At 39.8% G+C, this 19,920-nt stretch overlaps 2 protein-coding genes across 2 annotated transcripts in view; one reads left to right on the plus strand and one right to left on the minus strand.

Annotated features, from left to right (window-relative positions):
- Positions 1–2,035: 2,035 nt before the first annotated feature.
- On the minus strand, positions 2,036–7,094 carry SOWAHC (sosondowah ankyrin repeat domain family member C). The gene has a single exon (XM_043997785.1). The coding sequence runs from the start codon at positions 6,824–6,826 to the stop codon at positions 4,979–4,981; it is 1,848 nt and encodes a 615-aa protein (XP_043853720.1). The 5' UTR covers positions 6,827–7,094; the 3' UTR covers positions 2,036–4,978.
- A 750-nt stretch (positions 7,095–7,844) lies between these two features.
- Positions 7,845–19,920, plus strand: part of SEPTIN10 (septin 10) — a 76,810-nt gene continuing 64,734 nt past the window's right edge. The window contains exon 1 of the mRNA XM_043990494.1: positions 7,845–8,078. Coding sequence (XP_043846429.1) covers positions 8,049–8,078 — 30 coding nt within the window. The 5' untranslated portion in view covers positions 7,845–8,048. The remainder of the gene's footprint in view (positions 8,079–19,920) is intronic.

The raw sequence follows: 19,920 nt of genomic DNA on the forward strand, positions 1-19,920 counted from the left end.
TTTTTGCCCAAGAAATTTTTATGTGACCCCAGGTATATAGGGATATAAAATAGGTATGCATAACCTCTTACTGTTGGCACATTTTTATGTGACCCCATATGGGATCACAACCCACAGTTTAAGAAGCTAGGTACCATACTATATTCATACCATGGAAAGATCTCTGCTTCAAACGATCCTTTATTACACAAAATAGCCTAAAAATGAATTGTTGATGTTGTTATATATTATGGAATCATAGCATCAGAAGAGATGGAAAAGATTTTAAGGGTCACCTAGTAAATCTCCTACCCCATATAGCCTTTTTACAATATCCCTAACAATTAATCTTTTTTTTTTACAACACTCTCAGTGATGAATCACCACATCCTCCAGTAGTATATTCCATTTCAGCCCCCATCCCCATTCTTGTGATTTCATTAAAGAAATGCCAGTGAAGAAACTCCCTCTGAACTTGCTCTTCAATTTACAATCTTAGAGAGCTGCCAGGGGAACAGAAAGGTTAAATGACTAGCCCAGGGTCAATACAGCTATTAAGAGGCAGAAATCTGTGAAACCAGGTCTTCTTGACTCAAATTCTCTATGCACTAAACCATCACTTGCTAATCTCCATTTCCATTTGCAAGCAGCTCTACTTATTAACAAGTTTGACTTTGTTGATAACATCTGCCTCTCCATAAAATTCTGAAGCCAGACAGAACATCTCTCTTACCAAAGTCCTTCAAGTATATGAAGTCACCTATTTTGTCTTAATATTTCCCATCTAAGAAAAAGGTATGCTCTCACATATACACACACATGCTATATGCATATCTATATTAGCATATATGGTACTTATCTAGAAGAAAACCAGTGATATGATTTACAAACACAAATGAAAGTAAGCAAATTCACAAAGCCAGTTTACATTTAGAGAAACTTGAGAAGCCTGAACTTGATATTTAAAACCCATAGGTAATATATCAAGATAATATTAAAATGCAGGGGCAGCTAGATGGCGCAGTGGATAGAGCACCGGCCCTGGAGTCAGGAGTACCTGAGTTCAAATCCGGCCTCAGACACTTAACACTTACTAGCTGTGTGACCCTGGGCAAGTCACTTAACCCCAATTGCCTCACTAAAAAAAACAAAACAAAACAAAACAAAAAAGATAATATTAAAATGCAAAAGAATTCAAAAGTGGCATTGAAGCAATACTGTTATATCCTACAGGGATCGGCACATTTGTAGTTCCTTAAAGTCAAGTCATTTCTAACTTATTTATATTTTCTTATAGAAGATACATTTAGGGAACTTGTGCCAATGACTTAATTAGGGTATTCACTATTGTTGTTAAACTTTAAATGTTTACTTTATAAAACAAAGAACTTTGTTCTTTCAAATGGGTACATGCTTTCTAGGATGTGCTTCCAAATGAATTGTTTAGGGTACCCTCTGTAAGATATACACTTTTTTTGGCAAGGCAAAGAGGGTTAAGTGACCTACCCAGGGTCACTTAGCTAGTGTCAAGTGTCTGAGACCAGATTTGAACTCAGGTCTTCCTGACTCCAGGGCTGGTGCTTTATCCATTGCACCATCTAGCTTGCCCCTAAGATAGACAATTCTAAGGAAAAAGAGTATTACTTTTTGGAGGTAAAAAAATTGACCAATTCTTCGAGGTTTTAAAATAATACCTAGCAAGCTCAAGTGCTATTAGAGGGAGGGGAGGATTATATTTAAATTGTGCAACTCCATGTTCTTTTCCCAACTTCATTTTAATAGAGGTAAACTCTAAGATGAAAATCACAAAAGCGACACACTGACAGCATAAGGGATTTTTAGTTTTAGGAGGGTTTACGGTTGACTGTCATTTGGACCTGATCTACTGTTTTTGTTGTTATTGTTGTTTTATAAAGCATCCTCCAGTCAACAAGCTCCCTAAATGAGTCACTTCCTAACCCTACTGCATCAGTGGATGGGGAGGAAGGCTAAAAGTTTCTGATAGATATGACAATCTGCTACCAAAAGACTGACAACACTAACAACTCAAAGAAAATTGAGCAAAACTCTAGAGGGGAATTTTTATTTTGGCAAGTTCTTACACACAAATTAAACTCTCAGACTCCCAAACCTTTACTATATATATATATATATATATACATATAAAAAGACAAGGCATCCTGGCCCCCAAGTTTTTAGGCATAAGACACAATAAAATGGTATCAAATTTTCAAGTTATACAGGCTAGCTGCAGTACACATACCATCAAAAGTTAACAGAATTAATACACATTCAATAGTTTCAAGTGTACCTATGACACATAAACACGAATTCAGTTTTTTTCTTTCACAGTTTTTGAATAAACATCTTTTGAAGTATCCAATATACATATCCATTAATAGGCAAAACTTTATGAATTTCAGGTGAATACAAATAATTTGCTTTCATATTCTCTTGATTTGGAATTTTAAAAATAACCAAGAGGAAATGTAAAGTGTCAAAAATGAAATATATGCTAAAAATTTCATAGTACACAAGCACATTATGATTAGGTAGATTGTAAAGTAGCTCCTAAGTGGAATGATTTTTGAAAATGTACTAATATATGTTGATGTGTATACCAAAACAAATACTTTGGTGGGAGAGGGAGGTAAAAGCAAGATATATACAAACTATTAGATCTACAAAGAATTGGAATATTAAACTCACAAAATTCTTCAAAAAAATATTCTGTTCAACTAGGTACCACTCCTATTTAATAGTTTAGTATTTTGATTGTTCAATAGTACATTCAACTATTTGTATTCTAATCAAAATATTATTGAATTATATTTATTATTTCAAAATAGGAATGCTTAGACTATGCCAATCTTTACATTAGTAATTAGAAGGTTAAAAGTTTCAGTCAAGATAAATCTTGTTCCATAGCTTATAGTTTTAATGCAACTTGAGAGCTAGGAATTTATACTTTATTTTGTGTTAAGCTTCGCTTAACTGATGTTTTCCTTAAAAGTTATACAGATGGTATAGAACAAATGAGTTTTCTTGGAATAAGAAATCAATTTTTTTCCTTGCACAAGATTACAGATCAGCTCTTGACCCATCCGTGTGAATAAAAAGTGCTTTTTAAGCATTGATATGCCCCATTTTTATAACAGCAAACAAAAAAAAAAAGTAAAGGCACCAAGGAATATAGCTTACATTTTTTAAAGGGTAATTTTTCATATGTCTTTATGCAAGTAACATTCCTCATCTAATGAAAGACATGACATCAAGTTGTTGCTAATTTCTGTATGTTGAAATATAGAAATCTAAATGCAGTGGCTCTGTGCAAACTATGCAGTGGTTAAACCGGTAATTTAAGGGGAAGTTCCCTTACCCTCATTATCTCTACCAGTGTAGGTAGGTGCTTTGTAACTTTGCAACAGAGTACCAGAAATGGTATGTATATGAGAATTGATAGAGCAGATCTGCTTGGACTAGCTCTTAGAATTTGTTCTAATTCAGTGTGAGAGGCCTTGATATGCTTTTGAGCTAGATTTTAAAATGAAATATAAAGCCATTCACTTTTATCTATATCTATATATACATATGAAATGTAATTGGGAACCACACTTTAAAGTCTTGGATTTTTATTGGCATTATTTTAATTTTATGTACAAAGGGACTGGACAACCAGCAGCATTCAAGATATAGGACCAGCCTTGAATCTTACTTCTTGAAGGGAAAGTGCCATTTTTAAACTTGGAAGATTCACCACCTGGCTTTTAATTGACATCTTCCTTTAGTATACATATCTATTAACTTCAAGAAAGCTGTTAAGGTTAGCCAATGGGCTTAGGTTTAGACTAAGATCTTAAAATGTGCAGAACATTACTTCAGAGCACAAATATAAGATAGTTCTAATTGTAAAAAAATGAATTGTACCTTAAGTGGGAATTATTTAATAATAATTTAGTAGTCTAAATTAGTAGTTACTTCACAGCCTCATGCTAGTGGATTGCCAATTCTAGTTAAGCATCTAAAATTGGAAATTATTTCTTTAAGCATTTCTGCTCCAAGCACCATGAAATAGGTTCAAAAAAAGCAAGGCCAATGGTTAAATGACCCCTAGATTATTAACCAATTTAAAAAGTAATGACTAGGAATATTTAATACTTAAACTGATTTAGGTCTGACTAAAGAACTATTAATTTACAGCATGATTGGGTGCTAAGAGTGTTCTAGGTCTGCTGGATGAAGTTACTAATGATGTACCCTCGTGCTAAGTGCAGTGCTGTTGTATAGTTAGATGGAATGTACCACAGATTAATAACTCAAAAATAAATGTTACTTAACATTTGAGTTCACAGTGACTATAAACTGAAATTATTTTTAAAATAGTTAAACTGCTACTGAAGACTCCCATTTTCACTCACATTCCTTATCAGTGCTTTTGCATTCTGCTGACTATACATTCAGTAGTAATAGTACCCCAACAGCAAATACATTTACAGAACACACATTACAGCACATACAAGTTTCATTACAAACGGCATATCTTGTTCCTATGAAAGCAGCGATATTTAAACTGATGTATGAAAAACGATGTATTTATGCATACAGCCCAGTAACAGTAAAAGGTAACATAAAAAAGTTGTCCATCCCACTTTAAATTCCTGTCTAGATCCTGAAAATCCGAGATCTAGAAAAAAAAGAATTCTAAGGGGAAGGAATCTGTTGGCCTTGATACACCTCGCCCAAAATAAGCCAGTGTTTGTAGAGAATCAGCCATTTACGGAGAGATTTAAAAGTCTAACCCGGTAGTTTGTTTATACATGGGTTTACCAAAAGGAACGCATGACCTCTTTCCCTCTCCTTCCTTTCCCAAGTACAGAACGTGGAGTTTATTTTCCTTAATCTTTCCCCTCCCCCTTCCTATGCGTATTCCTAATTCTGTTTGACACCCCAAATTCCTATGCCAGAGGGCACATACTATAAATTGTGCCCAAAATAAATTTTACCCAAATACATTGGACTTCGGTCTCAGTTTGAAGGAGGATGTGGAGGAGCTGGTTTTAAGGGGCCTTTCCTCCTCTGATAGTGGTCGTTCGGGGTCCCTGAAAGAGGGAGTGCTGTGAATGATCTGTGTTCGGAACCGGATTTTGTTGAGTCTGGGTCTCATTCTGCTGCTGCTGTTGTTGCTGCTGCCGCTGCCACCTGCTGCTTTGCGACTCACTGACTTGCCCCCAGCTGACCCATCAGCCAAGGAGTGGTGGTGGTGTTGGTGATCGCCCATATCCTCCAGTACGTGAGAAAGTTTATATGTGATAAGATGTGAAGGGAGCACTTTAGAGAGCTTCCAGCGACCACCCCCACTTTCCGAAGTGCTCTCTCCATCATCTTCCAGGGCCCCCACCAAGTTCTTGATCTCTTCTGCGATGCTCTGGCTCAGGTACTGCGAGGCCTTTTTCCCGCTGTAATCTCTAATGTCTACGTCTGCGTCGTAGGCCCCCACCAACAACTTTACCACCTCCACATGTCCGTGCATCGCTGCTAGGTGCAGAGCTGTATAGCCCGCGCTGGTCCTGGCGTTGATGTTCACCGGTAACTGGTGCTTGTTGGCAAAGTTGACCAGCATGGCCAGGAGTTCCTGCTTTCCGTGCTTGGCGGCCCAGTGAAGGCAGGTGAAGCCGGTAATGAAATCACGCTTGGCCAGTAAACCGGGTTCGCAAGTGAGCAGTCCCTCCAAGCTGTCCCATTTACCGTCCGAGGCAGAAAGCATCCAGGCATGTTCCAGAGGGTCCAAGGCCACCGACCCGGCTGCGCTTCCTTCCTCCTCGGTAGAGGACGAAGCCAGAGAAGCGGTGTCCGAGTCTCCGCCACCTCTGGTGGCACGACCCCCTCCCGAAGAGCCCCCAGGACTGTTTCCCCCAACAAAGAAGCTCCTCTTAAGCTGCGGGGAGCTACCTATCATCATGTCCAGCAGGTTCTTGCGGCCAGGTCTCGGAGTACTGACTCCTCCTGGGGAGCCGCAGACGTCGCCCTCCTCGCAGCTTCTGGGGAGAGGCTCGGACTCCTCCCCACCGCAGGAAGCCTGCGGCAGCCCCCGGAGCAGAGGTACGTTGCGTCTGGAGTTCTTCCTCCGCGCCCCGATGCCCAGGGGCTGCACCTGTCCCAATCTCGGCAATTCATTCCTGCTGCTTTCACCGGAGATGAGCTGCGGAAGCGATTCCTGGTCCGCAGACTGTCCACTCTCCTCAGGGGTGCTCTCTGCGAGCGGGTGGTCCCCGGTGGAGGGAGGAGCGCTTCCCTCCGGTGACTCAGGCCCATTGGAGGTAGCCGAGTTAGCGCTGTCCAAAGGGCCCGGGGCCTTCTCGAGCTCGGGTGCTTCGGTCACCGAGATGCTGGGCACTATCTGGATAGCCGTCGGTGGTGGGAACCGGGGTGGTTCTTCCTGCAACACGGAGTCGGGCTCCCTACTTCCGGGGGAGGCTGGGGGGCTCCGCGCATCCTCGTTTCCCAAGTCCGCCGGCTCGGCCGGAGGTGCGGGATGATGCTCACTGCCCGCCCCGGGCTCGCCGCCCTCGGGGACCCGGACGGCCGAGGCCCCTATGGGGACCGCGGGAGGCGGACCGCCACCGCTGAACTTCTTCTTCAGGTACACGTACTTGGTCCCGTCAGCGGGATCGGTTCGGACCGTGGCCACAGCGTTCACCAGCTGCTTGAAGCGCTCCCGGGCCCGGGCTCGCTGCTCGGGCTCGCCGCCCAGGGCTCCCCTGAAATGCTCCACTAGCTCCGCGTTGCGGGCTCGGCCCCCTCTTTGGGTGAGGAAGAGCAGTACCGCCTCCTGCCCGAGCTCTTCCATCCCTCTCCTCCCCTCCTCCTTTCTCCCTTGCAAAGGGACAGTGGGGCGGGAGGCGGCTCAGCCCGGCCCCATCGCAGGCGGGAAGGGCGGCTTGGCGAGGGGAACCTCCTGGAGAAAAGGGGGCGGTGGCTCAGATCCTGCAGGAGCTGGCGGAGATGGACGGCGGCCCCTCGCCCGCCGGTCGGCGCCGAGAGATCACGAAAGTCCGCTCCTGCGTTCGGCGAGGCTGGCCCCCGGTCGGACAGACGGACGCCGCGATGTCTGCGGCTGCCTCGCCAGCCCCTCAACTAGCAGCAAAAGCAGCAGCAGCCGCCGCAGACCCCGCCTCCTGCTCCACCGCCCCGCCCCTTCCCCTGCCTCCCTCCCCGGCCGGCCCCTCCCCGCGGGCTCCGCCACACTTCCGGTCCCGCCCGTTCGTCGCTCAATCTCAGTCCCTACTAACTGTGGTTGCCTAGGGGAGTGGGGGGAGGGGGCGCACACATTCTCCTTACGTTCCTGTCATTCTTTTTACTCTCGACTTTCTCTCCGCTTTCAGAAAACAGACACCTCTCCCACAACCTTTCCAGACTCTCTTTTATCATCCTTCCTCTCCCCGAAACATCATGGGGTCCCCGGCCTCGAAAGGAAGTTCGCGGCCTAAACCAAGAAGGATGGCGAAGGGCGCCGATCGCTCCCCTCCCAGCACATACCCCTCCGCCGTCCTCATCTGGGCTCCCGCCCAGCTCCGGGTTGTCAGCCGCGTCACGCTAGCGCCCCCAGCTGGACAGTCTTCGCACACGAGGACCTTCCCTCTTCGGAGTCTCCCGACTTGGCCCCGCCCTGTTTCCATCTCCTCGTGGAGGCCTTTCCGCTAAGGCCCCGCCTCCTCCCTCCCTCGGGCTACCGCCCTCAATGAACTCCGCCCGGGTCTCCCGCGTTCCTCGAGGCTCTGGCTCCACCCCATTTCACCCCCCGGGATCCCGCTCTTTTAGCCCCACCCTCCCCGGGAGGTTCGCTCCAGACTCCTTTGCGGCACCAGTTAAATTCCAGCCGCTGGGAGCCCCCAGGCTGTAGTCGAGACGACTTCAGTTCCTCCCATTTCACCTCCTCCTCTTTACTCTTGGCTCCGATCCTTCTCCTGCACCCTTGGAGGCTAGAGGGCGCAGAAACTGCGGCTCCCGCTTTTCCTTATCCCGTATCCCGTATCCGTATCCCGGCCAGCTGCAGGACATCCCCGGAGACCATGACTTCCTCCGATGTAGCGCGGCACACGGTAAGTGTCGCCACCCGGGGCATCCTCCCGGGAGTGCTGCCCATGCCTCCGTGCGGGGGGCCCCCCAGAAGTGAGGGGGTTAGCGTGGCGGCGGCGATTGCCTCGTGCCCAGAAGGGGGGAGACTTCAGTCCTTCGCTCCTTATCTTTTGCAGTTGTCAACCTCGGAGACCCCCAACCCCCCTCTCCCCGGAGTCCCCCTGGACTTAGAGCCTCGCCCACCGGGCTCTCCTCCCGAGAACCTCAGCCTTCTCTACTCCCTGCCCGCCCTCCGGCTCGCCCACTCAGCCTGCTCCTCTTGCTTCCTCTCCACTCCATCAGCTCTGCTTATTGTCACCCGAACCTCTTACCCCCCGCCCCCTACAACCCCCTACCCCCTTCCTCGGCCCCGGCCGTCCCCTCTCTTGCAAGCTCAGTCGGGGGTCTCCCTATCTAGGCGCGTGCCTGCAGACAAAGCCCTACGATCGGGGGGCGGGGAAGCCTCCCCAGTCCGGGAGCAGGAAACTTTTTTTTTCTTTTGCAGAAAAGGGTGGGAGCAGTTGGTGTTGATTAGCTTGCGGGCCTTTGGAGAAAGCGGTGCAGGGACTCGTTCATATAAGATGTCCAAACTCTCTTCTTCCTGCCACTGTGCATTTTTATTAGGACAGACCTCTGACTACCTGGTGCAAGTTGTAATTAAGAAGGCAGGCTTGAGAGCTGGAATTAGGAGGGTGCTTTTGTATTCTGCGTGTTAGGGCTTTTAGGAAAGAATGGAATGGAAATTTGCCCACGTTTATGTTGGATAGTAGCCTGTTCTCTCTGGAAAAATTAAGACCTGTGATCTTGTGCTATCAAGCATTTGCTTAAAATTTTATGAGGATGGAAAATATAACCTGCAGTTTGTGAGTGTGGAAAGCATAACGTGCCAATTTAATAGAAATAATAACATTTTTTGCATGAACTTCGGTTTCTCTCATTGCTTTGTAGTGTAAAGCGCAAACCTGTTATCCTGGCATTCAGGGTCCAACTTAACCTTTGGCCTTTTCAGTTCTAACAGTCTCCCTTTTGGGACCTCCTGGGCTACTCTTAGATCGTTTCCTTTTTGGTGCCTTTGCCTTCTTCCCATGCCCGGCATCTTCTCCTCTGCAAATCTGGGCCATCCTTTAAGGCTGGGATCTTATTATATTGTATCTTACTTAAGTAAATAGTGCATTAATCATCCGACACAGGCAGGGCATTGTATTAGGTATTAGGAATACGAAAGTAGAAAACAAGAACACAAGCCCATTTCTTGATTAGTCTGTCTCTCTCTCTCCCATCACAGGTATAGGATAGAACCTATAAAAACAATACCGGACAAAGGGGCAAGGCCAATGCAGTGATTTAAAATTTAGAGCTCTAAATTTCATAAAACACTTCAACATAGGTGAATCTTTTTTTATTCTAACAGTAGCACTGTGAGGTAGTTCCTGAAGGAGGTTTCCCCATTTTAAATATGAAGAAATTTAAAACCCAGAAATTAAGTAACTGTGATTTAGGATCATAGAGGTCATCTAGTGTGACCTCCTCTCATTTAAGAGATGAGGAGACTGAGTTTTAGGAGAGGTCAAGTAATTTGCCAAAAGTCAGAGGGGCAGGAAGCTGAGATTGGAGGTGCGTTTGAATTTGACTTCCCCAAGTCTTGGCTCTTTCCAGCACACTCTCCACTATTCCTTGTATTACTCAGAACTGTATTGCAAACTAAACTAGATATTACATAGCTTACATTTATATATCACCCCAGGGTTTGCAAAGGCTGTTATCTGTAATGCCATTTTAACTTAATTTTGCATTTCTTCCCCTTCATTCAAAAAAAAGTTGAAATTTCTTATATTGTAGTAGTTTTAAAAAATTGTGCTTTTTAAAATAGCATTTTTCTGAGTTCCCCTAAGATTATGAGATCCTTGAGAGCAAGGACTGTTTTTTGTTTTGCCTTTCTCTGTATCCTGATGGAGCTAAGCAGCTGTTCATCACTCTGGCAAATGCTTAATAAATGCTAATTGACTCACCACCCTAAAAGTAGAGTTCTCTCACTTTTAATTTGAAAACATGCATATAAGCATGGTATATTGGAAAGAGAGCCCTTGGACATGAAGTTAGTTGAAATGTGGATTCAGTTCCTTTTTAATTTATTAGTCAGATGATTATGCTCAAGTCACTTGACTTCACTTTCCTCATTAGTAAAATGGGGATGATTTTTAATATCCACCTCATAGGCTTTTTGTGATACTCTAGATATGTTATATTCTTATGTCTATACAAATATGTTAGTTATTATCGTTGGATATTCAGAGCAGTATACAACTAAATGCTGATTAACAAATGAAGGAAGAGTCAGAGAGGTTTAATTTGTAGTGAATTTGGATCTATCACTGTCTAATTCAGTTTCCACTATTACTTCCACAAGTTATAAAAATCTTCTGCTCTATAGCATCAGCACCTTGTTCAACCTGTTGCCTTCTTTGATCATTAAGCTTCAGAAAACAGCTTGATCTGGAACCCTTCATACCTGAATCAAGTCAAAACTTAGTCCAATTGAATTGTTGTATATCACTCCTTTGAGTCTTATTTAAAAAATCAACTTAATATCGCTATCTGTAATTTAAATGTAGTTTTTGTTTTGTTATCCAGATAATATTCCTTTACCTGGTTACTACTGAAGGTAAGGTTTGGAAGGTTTTGTTTTAAGGTATTGGGGTATTTTAGGGTATTTTAGGGTCTGGTCCTTTGTTTGACTTAACCCCTAACTTGTAAAAGACATCAGAGTTGGGACCAAAATCCAAGTTTTCTTGACACCAGTGATGGTGCTTTCTATCCAATATGCTATACTATCTCTCATATTTATTGCTAACCTCTGTGATAGCAGCTGGATTTTGTGTTTTTTTTTTTTAAATCGTGAATGCAAGTGCTTTTGATTTCATTTTCCTATCTTTGGAGACCTAATCGTAATTTTCCATCAAAGGACAGCTCTGTGTCTATTGACTACTTCTGAATAGGTATCATAGAAATCTCTATTTCAGTTCTAAGCCTTGGATTCTCTCATCCTTTCATTTCCTTTTTAGTTTAATAAGTATCTGCTTAATTAAAGATAAGCTTTCATAATCATTTTCTTAATTTTTTGTCCCCCCCAATACTTTTTTAAATTATAGAATTCATATAAATTCCTGCATCACCACCCTTTGTTTTGGATATTTTCAGACCATTTTAGCTATTCTGTCACCACCTCCACACCCACTCATCCAATTCCTATCCATCTAACTTAGATCTCACCTCTTCTCCATGAAGCTTCCTTTACCACTTCAGCCAGCAATGATCATAGTACTGTCTCCTGCCTACGAACTCACAACAATTGATGATTCTTAACCTCTTATCTAGCATACTCCTTTATGACATCTTTTATGTGTACATGGTTTTTCTCCCCAGTAAATTTGTAAACAACTTGGGGGCATGAAAAGCTATTAGTTTTGTGTTGCAGATAGCACCTTACTCTTGGGTGGTAATCACTGAATGAATGAAGTATTAATTCCTTACAGGCATCCAGGAGCTTTAGTTTGTCTCTGTTCTTCAAACCCTCATTGTGTGCTGTTTCTATCTATATTTTCTAGTTTTTTTCTAATTCTTTATTACAGTCTAGCTTTTTTTTCCCCTAAAGGAGAGTTCAACATGTAAATAAGTAGGCACAAAAATGCGCATCTTTGTTGAGGCAGAGTGTGTTGGCATATAGGGCACTGAGAATATAACCTAAATTTTCAAATGTAGAGGATCTTCATAGTGCCCAGTAGCCTATCTTTGCATAGGAACCTGATATGTTGTAGCAGGTTGTGGTGTTTAATTGAGTTGGCTAGGGCATTCTGTTAATGAAATTGTGTTTGTTGTTCAGAGCATAAGACATATTGTTCAATCTCCTTTACCTTCTAAATAAGTTAAAAAAAATTTCCAGGATCGTGGAACGCCTTTTAATCCCAGTAAGATAACTTGCAGTTATATGTTGCTATTCATAAAGGAGAACTGGAAAAGTGAATGGTTCGACCCATCACAGCAATCGAAACAACTTAAAACACGTGTACTTATGTCATTTTTCTATGGCCATCATATAAGAAATACAAGATTTGAAATTTTTGCACAGTGGTTTTGGGCTTTATATTATATTGTGAATTCAATTTAACTTGTAACAAGAAATTTGGCAGAATGAATGGGGGTGGGATGTGGAGTGGTGGTGGTGAGCATTGGACAATTCTGTTCCTAGCATCCTTACTATCTGTGTGATCCTAGACAAGTTACCAAATCTATTAGTGCTTCAGTTTTCCTCTGTAGAATGTAGTTTATAATTTTTCAACTAATAGGGAGAGATTTAATGGAATAATCCTCACAAAAAGTCTTACTCTGATGCCTTTATTGTGCAGTGTAGCTCTGAGTTTTTGAATGTTTGCCAGTGGAATGGAAACTGGCAGGTCGTCCTATCAAGTCGGAGACCTTTTGAGCAAGGGCTGGCAATGGTTCCCCTTGGGGGGGACTACCTAGGTAGGGTGGGAGAGACTTATAATCAGGGTTTATTATGAGGTGATGAATTGTTTTGACCACAGCAACTTATATAGTAGTCTACTTAGACAGTAGTCTCAAATTCTGGGAGAGTCATGAGAAGAAAATACTGGCTTGGGCCAATCCAGTCTCCCACTATGATTTAAGTCTGATAGAGGCCACTTTTTCAGTGTCTATTGGATCAAGTCTGCAGCTTCTCTCTCCCTCCTCACACAGCTTTCAAAGGTCTTAGGCTGTGGTGTTTATGCAATAGCCTTCTAGTTGGTCTCCATGCCTCAAGAACTTCCCCACTCCAGTTTAACTTCCACTCAGGTGTCAAATCGATTTCCCTACCTGAAGATCTGACCATGATTACTCCCCAATTTCATCAGCCAGTAAACCCCAGGCTTGCTGTCACCTCCAGGATCAACTATAAAATCCTGTTTGATGTCCAAAGTCCTTCAGAATATGGCCCACTCGGATCTTTAGAGTATTCCTACAGTTTACTTCCTTTACCTCCATGAAATGAACTCTGCAATCCAGTGACACTGTCTTCCTTGTTTTCACACACATTGAATGATTTAGATCAGGAGTATTCAAAGTTCATGGATAGATTTCAGAAGTTCTTTGAAATTTGATGAGAAAAAAAAATCACATCTTTCTTTTCACCAACCTCTAGCTGAAATTGAGCATTTCCCCTCAATTATTTAAAAATCTTAAAAAGAGGTCCATAGGCTTCCAAAGAAGTCCATGACATCAAAAAAGTTAAGAGCTCTTGACTTAAATGAAATTAACTGCTTTTGATTATCATTTTGCAAAAGAAGACAAATACTAGGTGGGGCAGGCTAATCCTATCTAGCAATCCACAGAGACTTTAATATTGTCAGGATGGAAGTTTGGATCCTCGAAGAATGGGAAATATAAAATAAATAGAAAAACATGGTAACAGTTTCTGAATTCCTATTCTGATTGGGGAATGTGAGATATTTGTTTGAAACAAGGTAACAATTTTAAGGTAACATCTGTTATAGTAGTACATGCTGTACAGTAATGATACTTTTAAACAAACACCTATTATGTTGGCACACTGTTTTCAGAAAAATTATATGAAGTATAGAAAAGAATACATTACTAAGATGACAGAAAAGGGCAGGGGGCATTGTAGTTAGAAAATAACAGATACAAGAAATATGTCTCTCCAAAATAGTATGTTTCTGAAATCTTGGGCAGAGTAACTTTAAAGTTAGAAAGGAGAGAGCTGATATGCTCAGATGAGCAGTGGAGGAAGCAGCAGAAAGAGTAAAGGCTCATTGTCTTAGCTTTAGAAACATAGTAATTTCAGTATTCCTTTCTTTAAAACAAAACATTTATTTACAATTTCACTGGGGTCCAAATACAAAGCCTATTTTTGGAAGCTGTTTCTTAAGACAAATGTAATTTTAATTAGTTATTTTATGGTGATAGTGTTCTCTCCAGACCAAAGAGCCCTGTTCTCATCAGCCTTTGACTGGAAATGTCTTTGATCTCCCATCTTATTTTATAGGTGAAGTACATAATAATAGTCCTGTACATATTTAGACTAGTAAGGATAGCTATTAATAATAACTAGCTTTTATATAGTGCTTTAAGGTTTGCAAAGTGCTTTACAAGTATGATCAGATCTTATCCTCATAACTGTAGGAAGTGTTACCCCCATTTTATAGTTGAAGAAAACAAGGCAGGCAGAGATTATGTGATTTGCCTAGGGTCATACAACTAGTGTCTTAATGCTGATTAGTGCTCCAGTTTTCCTGACTCTAGGTTAGCGCTCTATCCACTTTATACTACCTAATTTCCTCTAGTAGTTGTCCATCCTTTTGGACAGACCCTGCCTCCAGTACTGCACTATGCTTTTCAATTTCATAATATAATAAGTAAAAGCTTTCTAAAAATAGATTTATGAAAACATGCTACATTTCCATATTGCTTTTTAAAAAAGTTTTTAGATAAAAAACAAGGTTTTAAAAATTACATAAGGATCATGAATTTTGAGTTGGAAGAGAACTTAGAAGCATGAGTCCAAATTTCTCATTTTTATATATGAAGAGATTTGTCATATCATTTTTTAAAAGAGAGAACCAGGGCAGCTATGTGGCGCAGCAGATAAAGCACCGGCCCTGGATTCAGGAGGACCTGAGTTCAAATCTGGCCTCAGACACTTGACACTTATTAGCTGTGTGACCCTGGGCAAGTCACTTAACCCTCATTGCCTCGCAAAAATTAAAAAAACAAACAAAAAAAGAGAACCAGATCAAATATCTTTTAGAACATCAGTAGGGGATACCTTCTTAAATAAGGTATAGCTGTGATCATAAAAGGTAAGAAATAATTTCAATTACATGAAATGTAAATGCCTTTGAATATAACAGGATGAATATAACTAGGATAAGAGAAGTGGTCAACTGGAGGATATAACATGCACATATACATAGTATTTATCTATTTTCCTTATCTGTAAAATGAGCTGGAGAAGGAAGTGGAAAAACATTCCAGTATCTTTGCTGAGAAAACCCTCCAAGTATACCATCATATCGTCTGCAGAGTGAGTTTTGTTTTCTTATAGCCTATTCTAATTTCTTAACTTTTTTTTTTTAGAGACAGTCTTACCACTGATATATTTCCATCTCTCCCCTTCATCCCAATATGTCTGCATCAGAGAATTTTTTTTTTTAACTCTGGATAAGTTCCTTCATTAGAGATAGAAGGCTTGAGGTAAAACTCATTTATGATATGATGAATCCAAGCAAATGACTGATACTCCTAGGAGCTTAGAGAGCCAGACTCTAGAGGTGGGGAGAAATTTTCACACTGGGAGAAATGGAATACTCTGGGTAAGATTTAATAATTATAGTAAGGACTTTAAAAAACAGGATTAATTTCTTTCTTTCTTTCTTTTGGGTATATTTTCCAGCCCTTTCTCTTTTTCCACCAATTACATGTAAAGATAGTTTTCAACATTCACTTTTGTAAGATTTTGGGTTCCAAATTTTTCTTCCATCCTCCCTTCTCTTCCCCCCTCCCAAAGCCAGAAAGCAATGTGATATAGGTTATACATTACAATCATGTTAAACATATTTCCATATTAGTCTTGTTGTGAGAGAAGAATCAGAACAAAAGGGAAAAACCATAAGAAAGAAGAAACAAACAAAATAACAATAAAATGAAACCAGTATGCTTTGTTCTTTATTCAGATGCCATCATTCTTTTTTCTGAATGTGGAGAACATTTTCCATCATGTCTTTTGGAATTACCTTGGATTATTGTATGGCTGAGAAAAGCTATGTCTATCACAGTTGATCATCACACAATGTACTATAACGTTCTCTTGGCTTTGTTCATTTTATTCAGCATCAATTAGATTAATTTTTTAATTAATTCAACTTAATTAATTAAATTTTCCAGGTTTTTCTTAAATCTTCCTGCTCATTTCTTTCAGTACAATAGTACACAATGCAATATGCATTACATTCATATACCACAGCTTGTTTAGCCATTCCACAATTGATGGGCATCCCCACAATTTCCAGTTCTTTTCTACTACAAAAAGAGTAGCTAGAAATATTTTTGTACATTTGATCTCTTTGATTATAGATCTAGTAGTGGCATTGCCGTTTTTTTCCTTTTTGGCCTGCCAATGAGGGTTAAGTGACTTGCCCAGGGCATTGCCTTTTTTAATAGCCTTTTGGGCGTGGTTCAAAATTGCTCTTCAGAATGATTGGATCAGTTCACAACTCCACCAACAGTGCATTAGTATTCCAAATTTTCCCACATCTTCTCCAACATTTATCATTTTCCTTTTTTGTCATATTAGCCAATTGGGTACCCCAGAGTAGTTTTAATTTGCATTTCTCTAATTAGTAGTAACTGAGAACATTTTTTTCATATGGTTGTAGATAGCTTCAATTTATTCATCTGAAAATTGCTTTTTCATATCCTTTGACCACTTCTCAAGTGGGGAATGACTTGTATTCTTACATATTTGATTCAGTTCTCTATATATTTTAGATATGAGGCCTTTATCAGAAACATGGATTGTAAAAATAGCTTCCCAGCTTTCTGCTTTCCTTCTAATTTTATTTACATTGGTTTTGTTTGTGCAAACCCTTTTAAATTTAATCTAATAAAAACGATCCATTTTGTATTTCATAATGTTCTCTATCTCATCTTTGGTCATAAATTCTTCCCCTCTCCGTAGATCTGACAAGTAAACTATTACTTCCTTTTCTAATTTGCCTATGGTATCGCCTTTTATGTCTAGATCACATGCGCATTTTGATTTTACTTTGGTGTATGGTGTAAGATGTTGGTCTGTGCCTAGTTTCTGCCATACTATTTTCCAGTTTTCCCAGCAGTTTTTGTCAAATAGTGAGTTCTTTTTCCTGGAGGCTAGAGTCTTTGTGTTTATCAAATAGGAGATTGCCATGTTTATTTACTGCTGTGTTTTGTGTGCCTGACCTATTCCAGTGATCTGCCATTTTATTTCTTATTTTATTTTATTGCTGAAGCAATTGGGGTTAAGTGACTTGCCCAAAGTTACACAGCTAGTAAGTGTCAAGTGTCTGAGGCTGGATTTGAATTCAGGTCCTAGTGACTTCAGGGCCGTTGCTCTATCCACTGTTGCCACCTAGCTGCCCCCGCCATGCTATTTCTTAGCCAGTACCACATAGTTTGATGGTTGTTGCTTTATAATATAGTTTTAGACCTGGTACAGCTAGGCCACCTTCCTTTACATTTTTTTTCATGAATTCCCTTGATATTCTTGACCTTTTGTTCTTCTAAATGAATTTTATTTTTTCTACATCTATGAAATAATTTTTTGGTCGTTTGATTGGTATGGCACTGAATAAAAAAATTAATTTAGGTAGAATTGTCATTTTATGTTAGCATGTTCTACCCATGAAAAATTGGTTTTTTTTTTTCATTTTTTTAGATCTCATTTTAATTGTGTGAAAAGTGTTTTATAATTGTGATCATATAGTTCCTGGGCTTGCCTTGGAAGGTAGACTCCCAATTATTTTATATTGTCTACAGTTATTTTAAGTGGAATTTCTCTTTCAATCGCTTGCTGCTGCCCTCTGTTGGTCATATATACAAAGACTGATGATTTATGTGGATTTATTTTATATCCTGCAAGTTTGCTAAAGTTGCTATTGTTTCAAGTAGTTTTTTAGTTGATTCTTTAGGATTCTCTAAGAATACCAACATATCTGCAAAGAGTGATAGTTTTGGTTTCTTGCCTATTCTAATTCCTTCAATTTCTTTCTTTCTTTCTTTCTTTGTTTTTTGTCTTATTGCTAAGGCTAACATTTCTAGTACAATATTGAGCAATAGTGGTGATAATGGACATCCTTGTTTCACCCCTAATCTTAATGGGAATGCTTCTAACTTAATCCCTATTACATATAATGCTTGTTTTTGGTTTCAGATACTCTTTATTATCTTAAAATAAGCTCCATTTATTCCTATGCTGTCTAGTGTTTTTAATAGGAATGGGTGCTGTATTTTTTCAAAAACTTTCTGCATCCATTGAGATAATAATATGATTTTGTTATTGATGTAATCAATTATGTTGATAATTTTCCTAATATATTGAACCAGCCCTGCATTCCTGGTATAAACCTCACGTATTCATAGTATATTATCCTGGTGATAAATTACTGTAATCTCTTTCTAATATTCTATTTAGAATTTTTGCATTTCCTCTCCTGTTAATCTGGGCAGTTTATATTTTTGTAAATATTCATCCATTTCATTTAGATTATCAAATTTATTGGCATACAGTTGGGCAAAATAATTCTTAATTATCACTTTAATTTCCTTTTCATTGGTGGTAAATTCACCCTTTTCCTTTTTGATACTGGTAATTTGGTTTTCTTTCTTTTTTTTTTAAATCAAATTAACCAAAGGTTTAATCTATTTTATTAGGGTTTTCATAGATCCAGCTCTTAGTTTTATTTATTAATTCTATAGTTTTCTTTCAATTGTATCTCTCCTTTAATTTTCAGAATTTCTAATTTGGTATTTAATTGGGTTTTTAAAATTTGTTCTTTTTCTAGCTTTTTTTAGTTGCATGCCCAATTCATTGATTTCTCTTTTCTCCATTTTATTTATGTAGGCATTTAGAGATATAAAATTTTCCCCTAACAACTTCTTTGGCTGCATTCCATAAGTTTTGGTATGTTAATTCATTATCATCATTCTCTTTGATGAAATTATTGATTGTTTCTATGATTTGTTGTTTGACCCACTCGTTCTTTGGGATGAGATTATTTAGTTTCCAGTTAATTTTTGGCCTATCTTTCTATGGCCCTTTATTATGCATAATTTTTATTGCAGCATGATCTGGAAATGATCTATTTACTGTTTCTTCCTTTCTGCATTTGACTGAGGTTTTATGCAGTTGACTGTGTGGTTTTTATGCCCTAATACATGGTCAATTTTTGTGTCAGTGCCATGTATCACTGAGGAAAAAGGTTTATTATTTTTTATCCCCATTCAATTTTCTCCAGAGGTCTATCATTATTTAATTTTTCTAAAATTCTATTTGTCTCCTTAACTTCTTTCTTATTTATTTTGTAGTTAGACTTATTTAGTTAGGAGAGGGGAAGGTTGAGGTCCTTCACTAATATATTTTTGCTTTCTATTTCTTCCTGTAACTCAACTTAACTTCTAAGAATTTGGATGTTGTACCAATTGGTGCATATATGTTTAGTATTGAGAGATTACTTCATTGTTTATGGTACCTTTTTAGCAAGATGTTGTTTCTTTCCTTATCTCTTCTAATTAGGTCTATTTTTACTTTTGCTTTGTCTGAGATAAGGTATGCTATACCTTTTTTTTTTTTTTAAACCAGCTGAAGCAGAATATATTCTGCTCTAGCTTTTTACCTTACTCTCTGCTTCAAATGTGTTTCTTATAAACAACATATTATAGTATTCTGGGTTTCAATCCATTCTGTTCTTTTCTTCTGTTTTATGGGAGAGTTCATACTCACAGTTGTGATTACTAGCTATGTATCCTAGTTTTCCCTCTTTTTTAATATTTTTCTGTCCCTTTCACTAGTGTTTTGCTTCTGACCACCATCTCCCTCAGTCAGACCCACCCACCTCTCTTTTGCCCTTTCCCCTTTTGCCTCCTAGTTTTGCCCTCCATTCTATCAGTCTCAATTCTCTTTTCTTTCCCCTTTTGCCTCATACTTTTACCCTCCCTTTTATCAGCACTCCACCCTTTTCTTTCCCCTCTCCCCTCTTCCCAATAGGGTAAAAGATA

The sequence above is a fragment of the Dromiciops gliroides genome, chromosome 3 (assembly GCF_019393635.1).
Source record: "Dromiciops gliroides isolate mDroGli1 chromosome 3, mDroGli1.pri, whole genome shotgun sequence".
NCBI classification, from domain to species: Eukaryota; Metazoa; Chordata; class Mammalia; order Microbiotheria; family Microbiotheriidae; genus Dromiciops; species Dromiciops gliroides.

What these genes read in the sequence shown, in the direction of transcription:
- SOWAHC (XM_043997785.1), bottom strand. Translation starts at nt 6,826, where the DNA reads ATGGAAGAGCTCGGGCAGGAGGCGGTACTGCTCTTCCTCACCCAAAGA.